Source organism: Cynara cardunculus, assembly GCF_001531365.2.
Source record: "Cynara cardunculus var. scolymus isolate 2C chromosome LG 16, CcrdV1, whole genome shotgun sequence".
Classification (NCBI taxonomy): Eukaryota; Viridiplantae; Streptophyta; class Magnoliopsida; order Asterales; family Asteraceae; genus Cynara; species Cynara cardunculus.
In genome coordinates, this window is record NC_037543.1 from 13,459,150 (window position 1) to 13,470,996 (window position 11,847).

At 35.4% G+C, this 11,847-nt stretch overlaps 2 protein-coding genes across 2 annotated transcripts in view; one reads left to right on the forward strand and one right to left on the reverse strand.

The window, feature by feature from the left end:
* LOC112529013 (inactive beta-amylase 9-like) overlaps positions 1 to 390 on the forward strand; it is a 2,453-nt gene extending 2,063 nt beyond the window's left edge. The window contains exon 4 of the mRNA XM_025140095.1: positions 5 to 390. Within this exon, the coding sequence (XP_024995863.1) occupies positions 5 to 334 (330 nt within the window). The 3' untranslated portion in view covers positions 335 to 390. The remainder of the gene's footprint in view (positions 1 to 4) is intronic.
* A 2,168-nt stretch (positions 391 to 2,558) lies between these two features.
* LOC112499618 (probable serine/threonine-protein kinase At1g54610) lies at positions 2,559 to 11,265 on the reverse strand. The gene is made up of 8 exons (XM_025102928.1): positions 11,186 to 11,265; positions 10,377 to 10,843; positions 9,837 to 10,121; positions 9,412 to 9,729; positions 8,731 to 8,958; positions 5,191 to 5,291; positions 4,929 to 5,046; positions 2,559 to 3,096 (listed from the first exon to the last, which is right to left on the reverse strand). The coding sequence occupies exons 2-8, from the start codon at positions 10,770 to 10,772 to the stop codon at positions 2,833 to 2,835; spliced, it is 1,710 nt and encodes a 569-aa protein (XP_024958696.1). The 5' UTR covers positions 10,773 to 10,843; positions 11,186 to 11,265; the 3' UTR covers positions 2,559 to 2,832.
* Between the last annotated feature and the right edge of the window lie 582 nt (positions 11,266 to 11,847).

Consider the following 11,847-nt stretch of genomic DNA (forward strand, 5'->3'; position numbering starts at 1 on the left):
CGAGTCCTTTTCAAGTCCGGAACTACTACTTGCAGATATTAGAACTGCTTGCAGAAACCATGGTGTTGAGATTTGTGGTCAAAACTTGAACATTGGCGGCACCCCCAAGAGTTTCGAACAAATTAAGAAGAATTTGGCAGGTGGGAATGGTATCGACCTGTTTCTTTACCAGAGAATGGGTGCGGAGTTCTTTTCGCCAAAAAACTTCCCTTTGTTTTCGGGTTTCGTTAGGAGTTTAAACCAACTGGAACTGGATTCAGATGACTTGGCTGTAAATGAGAGAGAAGCTGCTGTATTTGTACCTGGTAAGAACCGAAAACTGCAAACTGTATAGAGTTGTGATGAATATTAGATGTATTCCTGCAATCTGCATATAAACTTGTACATTCTTTTATTGCAAATCATACTTGTCTACTGTTGAGATATGACGTTGTGAACCCTTTTTACTTGTTAAGCGATAATCGGAAAATCCAGCTAAAAGACCAATCTTTTTTTCTAATTACATGGAACCCATGCAAAATATTAAGGAAGTGATGGCTTGGTTTATTTAAATATAATATAAATATATTTTTTTAAACTAAAAATGGTTAATTTTTTATTTAAATATAATTTTTTGATAAAAATTAGAACTAAACAAGTTATATCTAAACAAACAGTGGTTTTTTTTTTCTTTTTTTAATTTGACATTTCATATTGTTATTTTTTTCATCCCTTTTTTTTAAAAACGGGTAAAAAATAATATTATCAATCAACTTTTGTAAAAGAAAAAAAAACGCAGTAGAATTAAGAAGAAAAAGTACCACATGTTTGTGAAAGTATCTATAAGTCAACCGTTCGAGTCTTTCTATTTTACTGGGGATTTCTCCAAACGGTCTGATGGGAATAATCGAGGTATGTGAAAGTTGATCCGAATATCCACGATTATAAAAATAAGATAGAAATTGAATTGATAATTTAATTTTACTTTTAAGGAAATGGAAATGGAAACAAGTTGATCATTAGCAGTATTAACTTGAACTTTCAGTAACAACATAGGAAATATATGTTCTTTGCAAATCAATAAACTTTGTTGTCTCGGTCTAAAACATCAATTGCATAGGATATGATATGTATGAGAACCCATATTATTAATATATGATTAAAATACAAAACATAATTTAATAACGTAATTTAAAATATTACAAATGATATTGTTTTTATATTTTAAAGATTATCGTGCCAAGGTCGGCTGGTCGGGTAGTGAGAATGAAAGTGATTGTGAGAAGAGTAAGAAGGAATCTCCATCCTTGGATCAATTCTAATTCTTCATCAACACTAATGAGATGCACATAATCAATTCCTGTGAGAAGTGCAATTCATAAGGTAGGAGTTTTGAGAATAAAAGTGATCAAGGGTCCAAATCCTTTCTTACGTTTCTCATCTTAACTGTTATTCTCACACGATCCTTCGTCTATCGTGCCATAGGATAAGCTGCATCGTACCATATTTCCAGTTGTGAGAGTAAATCAATTACTTCAATAAGAGAATACTCTTCTTCTGAAACTAGTGTTTGTATTTTTTTTTTTAACCTGGATATCCAACCCGCTATGCGAGTCGACTAATCCTATGGCGACCACCTGCTTTGTAGATAGCCCGAAGTCACCGCATTTGAACCTCCATGGCCACAATGGCATTTTTATTCCTCCTTGGATTTGAACCTGAGACCTCCAGGTACTTTTGACCTTCGGAGCCAAGCTCAAACCAATCGGGCACCACCCTGGTTAGTGTTTGTATTTTGTATACTCCTTTTCCAATCCAGGTCCTAACCAATTTATTACTCATTAAAGATGGTATGTAACTCCACTGCTTATGTTTGTGATAAGAAAAGAAACGCCTTAAGAATAAATGTAGCAAGTTTTAGATGGCGTTTTTATTTCAAGATGAGTTCTTGTATTAATTACATATCATTCTTCTAACAAATTGCATTGTTGGCTGTCGTGCATGTCCAGCCCCACTCACCGCACGAAACACAAAACCATTGACATAGCTTATGATCACTCGGAAAATCCAAGCCATTCATCATCACTCGGAAAATCCAAACGAAAATCCATGACTACCCAAAAAAAAAAGATACAAAAAGTTGTTAAGAAAATGTTTCCATCATGGCATATGGCATATGGCATTTCCATTTAGTTTTAGACACTTTTAGAGTGGTCTGACAGTTGCTTGCTGCAGGAATGATGCTCAATGCCACTGCTGGTGATCCTTAACACATCCATGACCACTGAACAATAATTTATGTTATTTATCAATGTTTATATGAAATTTAATGAATTCCCAGGTTTCAACAAGTTCTTGGCTTGTATTCACCATTGATGGTCATGGAACTGCCACCAAACTCAGAAAGAAGTTGTTTCAATGCAATTAAAACAGCGAATGTCTACATTTCCCAACCTAGAAAAAGACCCAACAATTTGTTCTTCAAGAACAAACAGAAAAATTATTGCAACTTCATAAAACTCCAATGAGAATCTGATGAACCAGTTTCCATATCATATAGGGATAACAGGAAGCAAATAAGTCGACAGAAAATGATACATTGCAATTAATATAGTCCAATGTTAGATAAGAGTATTTGTTCAATAGTTGTATGTTTATTTGAAGTTCACTGACCTGGCTAACCAACACAAAGGGCGAAAAAGATGAACATGTACAGTACTCAATCACCATCCCGTAATGTAAAAATCGAACAAGAAACACAAACAACAAAATACTTTACCTCTGCATTCTACACGTAAAAAGTGGGTTTCCCGGCACTTGCCATTCATTGGTCCAGCCTTCTGGTTTTGAAGTCTAATTATTCTTTGATGATGAATCATTATGTTTCTTTCTGCGTGGACGACCTGCAGGAGCAGGCTCCGCCAATGGCCCAGACCAAGTCTGGATCGGTGGTTTTGCATATGAAAAGTTTGAACTGAATGGGACATCAGGTGGATCGAAAGTTGGATCCATGTGATGTGAAGAACCGAGTGGGTAACCCATTGTTCCGTCCTGATGGGGCGGAGGAAACTTCTCACTCTTGCTCTTTGCATTTGCATGTGTAATCAACCGCCGTCTCTGCAAAGGTAACACGGCTTCAATACATGATTTCTGTGGAAAAAAATGGGACGTGTATATCTATATATAACAGTAATGTCTGCCATGTGACATATATGATGTATGTGCATATGAGAATTCCACACCATGTTTTGGTAGAATAACAATCTGAGGACAAAATATTGTATTTTTGCAATTTTTTTCAATCGGTGATTAGTTTACTCATTAATATTACACTTGACAATTTTCATAGATTGTTTCCCCTACAACTTCTTCTCATATATTTTTTGTTAATCTTTTCCATGCTTTACAGATTTTACTTCAGACATATTAGAGATGTGTACGATACAAGAAAATATACAACATCCATCCGAAAACAGAGCTTACATTGACATCTAAATGCCAAGGGAGTTATGTTTAACCTCAAAATTAACTAATAGAAACCCATGACATTTAGTCAAAGGAAGACGAAAACAAAATAAATATTTATTTAAAATGATAGCGAAATGTGAAGCATAAGTGTAATAATCATTTCCAATGTTGAATTTCACCTTTAAGTCAATCCTTCAAGTTAATACCATGAGATAGCAAACAAAAACATCACGACATGCAATAGTTAGATTAACAAATTGCCACACATAAGATGATGATACAAACATTTCTTAACATGGCCTCATACTAAACTAGAAAGGTTACTACAACTTCACCCCATTAATCATAATATTGATGTTTATTCAAATTAAAAGTTCACATTGGTATGTCTTGTTTTCAATGCCGATCATTCTAAAAGCTACTTTTATACCAGTGGTTTAACACGTCACAATTATCTTCTAGATGATAAGATATTTTTTTGTTTTCAGTAGTAATCATTTGAGACTTAACAGTCAAATGTGAACTGTTCTTTTGGAATGCAGATTGCAAGTGTACAAATGTTTAGCAACTCTGGGAGATATTTGCTACTATGAAAAAGAGCAACTAAAAAGGACGTGTAGGAGTAAGTAGTAAGCGATGAGAAGAGGAAATTGGGAAATTAAGAATAACTCAGTTACTTTTTTGCACAAACCAAAAAAAATCAAATTAGAGTGGATATTTTGAGGGGAATAATCTATGATAAGCATTATCTTAAAGCATTCATAGGTATGGCCGTTTTGTTATTTCAAAAAATATAGGTAACTAATATGTTTGTCGTCACATATAGAGGATGAGCATTTTTAGGGTTAAAACAAAAATAATTACATGTTATTCAACCAAACATTGTGTTAACAAACAACTCCGTACTTATTTATTTTGGTGTATGTCCTAGTTTATATGACCATTTATGTTCCTTCATGGTTTTAAGCTTTGGCCCATGCCCTCATCTTGCCTTTCACTTATTCCCTCTTCCACTAATGATGCAGATATCTACTTTTTGACCCTCTTTCTTTTCAATTCCTCATAACGAAACCATAAGGTAGCTGTCCAGTGGAGCATGGGTGGGTGTGACTCTAGTGGAGATGGGTAAAGATGCTAACAGGGATAGAAAGTTTATCAAAAAATAAACATTAAACTAGAAGTAGCCATTTGTAGGATGTCTATAGCCTCTTAGCCGTCTTTTTCTGACGTGAAGTCGTGGAATGGCCTCAGGGTCTAGGTTAAATTTTTTAGGGTGGGTGGTCTCTGTATTTTCCCAAATGTGGAGGTCATCTCCTATTAACCTCTAACCTAGAAGATAATACAGCATGACTCCGGAAGAAGAAACATCTAAAATGTTCCTAGGTGAGCAATATCTCGAGACTGATAAAGAAGGATCGACAATTTGCAGCAACATGCCCTACTGTCCTAAATTTTAGCTGAAAAAAGTTTATATGCCTTACATCAATGTTTGCTTGCAGTTCAGCATTGGCTTCTGGAGCAGGCATAGCCCTTGCAGGTCTTTCACGTGTGCGAGTCTTCTTCACTCCATCAGCATTGGTTTTACCAGCAGCTCTCAATCTACCCAAAAATATGAGACTCAAGTCATGTTTGAGTTGATGAGCAAGCTAAATAAATTTAGAGAAACCTGACCAATGTATTCTTTTTTTATTTATGACTTGGGTCAGTGTTTTTGCATTTTTAATGAAAAACCACACTGCACACCTTCTAGCTTCTTCATCACGGAGTTTGGCATCCATCTCCTTGCTCGGTGGGTATTTTGGAAGGCTTGAAGGATCACAAGCATAAGGTTTCGTCGTGAAGAACTGAAAAAAATACATGGCAGATATTACTAATCAACAGCATGTTCTCATCATCAAAATCATGTATGAGTAACAAAAAAATATTCAACTATTATGGAACAAGACATGTATAGGTATCATTGTTAAAAAAATTGGAGATGGTGGGTGATCCATATGGCCTTAGGGCTCCACTACCCATCATAATTGGTTTGGGCCTTTTAGGACATTTTATTACTGCTACCATGGTGGCAGGTAAGTAAACAGGTGGAGGTGTGCGTTGAAATTGTCATATGCAACCATTCAAGAATAGATTGATTTGAACCATTTCAGTGCTACACTGAACCAAAGGGATGAAGAGGATTGAAGACCATAAAGATGAGGTGTTGTGAGCTTGAACTTCATTGTGTCAAAAAAGAAACGAATGATTAAGAATTTTGCATCATATCAAGAATTAAGTAATGTGGCCTTGTTTATCTAATCTTAGCACTTCTCGCTTTTCTCTTCTCACTTCTTAAGTGTTCAGATGAAATCTTTTTCACCCATTTTACAATCCAAAAGATAAAAAAATAGCATTTTAAAAGTATTTATATCAAAGGCATACAGATTTGCAAATTCCTTGAATATGGAGGTTAGCTTTAAGGATTTTAACACTAATTACCAAGTAGGCTTCTGCTTCATAATTGTAATTAAACAATCAAATTCAGGTCAAATGTTGGTTCTTCTGTATGACAGAGGCATTACTGATAGCAAGTAGTAACAGATCATTTTGCCCCATAAAATACACACAGTTCAGCGCAGAAGAAAAAATGTCACAAGTTTGTGAAGGATCTTGTGGGATTGATGAGAATGGCAGACATACTAAAGCGAGAGCCACCATAATGAAGCTATACATATTGAAAATATATGCAAATAATTTTAGTTCTCAATTTAAATTCCTCAAACAAGAAATAAGTTAATGTGCTTGCTGCTGTTTTCATATTTTCTTTGTAATGTGCAAACACCTTATGTATTACAATGATGACACGTAAGGAACCTATGTAACAGCTAGCTATAAGAAAAGGTTGAGAAAGACTGGTTGATGAAAAGATTAAAGTAAATAAGTGAATCAAGTTGAAGAAAAACACAGATAGTTCTCATCTGTAGACAGCAATAATGCTTTCATTGGCTTAAAAACTACAGAAACCCTTTAAAGCTCAGCTGTTCCTATCAGGTCTACGGTCATACAATTACAAAATTAATTGCAACTAATTAGTAATTTGATCAAATGATTAGTGTTGTTTTTTTCCCTCTGTTCAAGTGCTTAGCATGTGACATTCCTAAAAAGTGAGGAAGGTAGACAACGGAAACTTCCATAAGGTAGCATATGATCATAGAATTAGTTATATGAAGTGCAAGGCATATAAGAGGGCAAAAGGTCTCCTCAAGGCATGTGTCTCACATCCAGAATGCATGACATGCAAAAATCCAAACATTGATAGACCAAAAGACCCAGCATGTCCCACCGAAGGTAGGGTCTTGGGTTGGGGGGAGATGCGAAAAAGATTAAGAAACATATCAATAAAGCACAATAATAGGCCACATATAAACAAACAGAACTTTTTTTCCGTTAAAGATGGAGTTTACAAGAATGCAAAAAAAAAAATCAAACATATATATACACACACAAAAAACCATTATAAGGGGTGGAAAGGCATATGCATGCTAACAATAATGAATTTATCAAAGCATCATTGACGTAGGTTAACACCAACATGCACACATAAACATAAACATATGTGTTAACAATATTAATATAAAGTTATCAAATTAAGTTACAATACAACCAATTACAGTAGTATCTACATAAATTAATATTGTTGGGACCATGAGATTACATTATTTTATAGAGGTTTAATTACCCGATAAATTAATATTCATTAATTTACAGACTGTCATTTGCAGTTCAGTGAAGTTGAATTTTAGTTACATAAAAAATTCATTGAATTAATGTAAAAAAAATCCATTGCACATAATATTAGTGGAAAATAATACCATTTGTTATTTTCATAAAATCCAAAAAGTAAGGATAACATAAAGACGATAATCCCCTTATAGAACTCTAGTTTTCTTTCTTGCCCAAAGATGCATCAATATCATATACAATATATTCTCATATGCCAAAACTGGAATCTAAAAAAAAAGTGAGAAATATAAACAAAAAGCAGAACATGTCCAACAATGCCAAATGAATAATGCAATGTCAGTTTATAGGCCATATCAATTCTTGACGTCTATTTATATGTGTGCATGTTTACTTCCTGAGAATAATGGTTTGTCACACAAACCCAATCTGGTTTGACATAATGGATTGTACGAATTTCAGTCTAGATAAGATGTACTTAATTCAGAGGCAAATAACAATTCTAGTTATGCAATTGTAAGTAGTTCCAAAATACACGTACATTTGAGGATAGGGGAGACAGATAGTCCCATGCATGATTTCTACTTAAAATTCACATGGTTTCTAGAACTCGAAAGAAAATTTCAACCATCCAAATGAAAGCAATCCAGAAGAAAACACTTGTAGAAAGTAAAGATCTATTCCACAAGGAACTCCTATGTGAGATCACAAAATTTTAAGGATAATTAAAATCAAAATCCATAACGACTTAAATGCGTTGATGCCTAGGTAAAAAGGGATTCAAATTCCAGACAATATTCTACAAATTTTTGAAGAAATCTGATACTGTGAAATGTCATCCCTCTTGCAAATAGAAGAGCAAGGACTTGTATCTTGCAGACCCTATATATTCGTAGGAGCTCCATCCCTCAAATACAAAGTTAGGAATTTTCCTCCATGAAAGCTCAGGACTGGTGAATCTATGGTGTTGATAAAGAAAGCTAAGAATACATCCAGATCAAAACAAAAGCCTGCACAGGTGAAGTTTGCCAGCAAGTAATTGAACTCTTCATCTCAAAAAGAAATCAGGAATCTGATTTATGGAAGGTCCTCTATTCGAACATTGGGATTGGCGATAGCCAAGTCCAATTTTTATCTTAACTTGCTCATATACCAGAGCATACAATATGATTTATCACCATGGAATCTGATTCCACATGGATCCTTGCATCTACCTCAAAACCTTGTAACCCCATCGTTGTGACTATACAACAAACCAACAATGCAAGACGTCAAGCACAGAACATAAAACCTACCTGGTGTTCTATAGGCCAGTTATATCCTATAAATGAGATTTCTTCACTAACTGAACCTGCAATATGTTTTTTTGTCTTTTTCTATTGTTTAGCTTCTTAAACCTTGACAGATATAGATAAGAAAACTAAGACAGAAGAAAGGACTTGGAAAATTGATTATACCAAGAATAGTTAGCACATACATATAATAGGAAAAACCTACATATTTTGCAAATGTAAAGAGAAACAACAGGAAAAGATTAAATGAAAATGGGATATGGATGCTCACTTCACTTCTCAAAGCAGCTGTTGCAGTTTGACGTTCAGCCGGATCAATGGCAAGGAGGGTATCAATCAGTGGCAATGATGAAGGTGGGAAAGCTTTGAATGTGTCTGCTATGCATCGTTTGTACGACTGCTGGGGTTTAAATATGGTTGCATGTGGTAGCTTTGACTTTTTCCAATATTCTTCAGAAGGGGAACCACATAACTTGAAGATCTTATGAAGCTGCTCTACCTGGGTGCAAGGGAGTGAAGTGTAATGTGAACGAAATACTAACTCTAGTCACTTTGCTCAAAAAATGGGCATTCATGGAAAAAAAAAAAAACAAGACTCAATATAAACCTCATATACCCATTTTAAAACATACAGAGAATAATGCCACTAATAGCCATTTCACACCCTCTACGTGTTTGTGCAAAGCTTTAATAACATAAATACATGGCATACACTCTAAAAAGGAATAATGGACATAAAAAACAAAACCTATTACAACCAATACATTTTCAACTAGCCATATATAGAAAAAACTGTATTTACAGTATAGATGTCAAACTCATAATAATACATACCAAATAGATACAAGCAACTGTATCACAAGATGTGTTTATATTATGAAGAGAATTATTTCCTGGATATATCCACTACTTCTAATGGCTACAAATATAGGAAGAAGAGATTATAAATTACCTCCGTACGGCCAGGCATGATAGGCTTCCCAGCCAATAACTCTGCTAAAATGCAACCTGCACTCCAGAGGTCAACACCTACACCATAATCAGTGGCCCCGAGAAGCAGCTCTGGTGGTCTATACCATAATGTAACTACCCGACTAGTCATTGGCTGCTTGTGATTAGGATCAAAGAAGGAGGCCAGGCCAAAATCAGCAATCTTCAAACTCCCACCATTATCAAGAAGAAGATTTGACCCCTTGATATCCCGATGCAGCACGTGGCGGTTGTGACAATGTTCAAGCCCAGACAAGAGCTGATGCATGTAACACTTGACCTAAAACATTCACAGATGCTTAACACAAAAAAGATAGTCATCCAAAGGATGCTAACCACAACACAATGGACAGTCATTTAAATTTGAGCAAAATATCATAATCTAACCTGAGGCTCTGTAAACTTGATAGTAGGACTGGCAGCAAGTCCAGCCAAGTCATGTTCCATGTACTCAAAAACAAGATACAAGCTGCAAGACATCCTTGACGTCACCAACCCTTCCAACTTTACAACATTGGGATGATCTAACCGGCGCAATATCAAAATCTCTCTGGCCATAAACTTCACACTCTCGGGCTCCAAATTGTCAAACCGAACCTTCTTCAATGCCACTATTTTTCCTGTCATAGTATCCTTAGCTTTGTACACGTTACTGTATGTGCCTTGCCCAATCTAAACACAAAATTACAACATACATTGCATTATCAATAACCATTAACATTTGCACTAAATAACAATAAAGACTAAGTGGTAAGATCACAAATCTAGTTTCTTTACAAATGCCACATGACCAACCATAAGTGATCAGATGTTAAAAGTTTTGGAAATGGCATATACCAACCATGTCAAGCAATTTCCCTAACAATATACAAGACTTGAGCTCCAATATAAGTGTCAGAATAATGAAAATCAACCATCACTACTTGCCTTGTCGATCTTCTCAAAAGTATCAGCCCTCCGAGGAATCCACCCATTGATAGCCTCTCCGGCGACAGCAGATAGCCAAGCTGGCCAGCCAGCAGCAACCTGTTCACCATGGATGTTCTTGGGAGGATTACTCAGTCTAGGATTAGGCTTTGAGCGCCTTCTCTCACCTCGCGGCCTTACATTGACATCTTTATCCCCCTTCTGAGGCACCCCATTTTGTGCCTCCCCACCGCCTCCACCATTGTTGCTGGTGTCAGGATTTGCTACTGAAGCTCTCTCTCTCCTCCCAGATTGAACATTCGAATCCCCACTATCTTTCTCTCTCCTCTTGTCTACTACAATTTCAGAAATTGGTGGCCCAGAAGACGAAATCTCTCTTCCAAACACACAGCCCATCTATCCCAAACTTTAAAAACCCTAACCCTCATTTCTCATGACATTTCGAGCTAGGTTCGTAGGTACACACCCTGAAAAATAAAAGAATCAAATCCAATGATTTGGTGAAACAATAACCAAGACAGACTGTATTTCAGCAACAATAAATGAAGCGGAATAATGGGTTTTAATAAAGATGCAGTGGTTGATGAGAAGAACCCTAGCTTTTTCTCTTTTTTGCCCAAGAAAGCAGGGGCAGCAATCATTCAGAGGCATAAAGCCCACAACTTATAGCGGTCAAACATGAGCAAAAACAAAAGGTTGATGGAACAGTAAGGGGAATAAAACAAGAAGTTTGCTTTAACTGTAACAGTGGGTTTGAAACAAGTGTAATTGAAGATCTAAACCAGTTAAAAGAGGGATTGTAACTTAACTGATGACTTGTTTCAATGGTGGGGGTGAGACGGATGAAACTTGATCTGATTCGTATCTTCCCTTTCTTGTATCAATCAGTCAATCCCTCAATTTGCATATGCGTTTTTACCCCCTTCGCCATACAAACGTCTCTATACAAACATTCGGCAGCCCTGTAAAATGTAAAACATCAAACCCTTCCTTTTTTTTCTTTTTTCTTTTTTCTTTTTATACAAATTCTAATATTTATTCTTTTTTTAAAAAGTGTTTATCAACTAATTATAAGTTAGAATTGTTTTAACTTTTTTTCAAAAAAAAATTATTACCGGTTTGGTATCGGTATAAGTTATTTATCCAAACACTCAAAAATGCTTATTACCGGTGTCACACCAGAATAAGTTAATAAGTTATTTTTATAAACAATCCCAAATACCCTTTTATTTATTTAAAAATTTTAAAATATTTTGTGCTATTTTATATGTGAAGAACACCTGATTTTGGAAACCTTGTAAGTTACCTCCAAGATGATGTGGTCTGAATTTTGATCTAAAGCCGAGAACTAAAATGTCAATCATGTTTCATTTTTGTCTCTTTCTTGTCCATCTAATTGTATACCCATACAATACAATGTAGTCGAGTGTAAATTTTAAATAGATACCTAACATAAATAAGTTTTTACCAA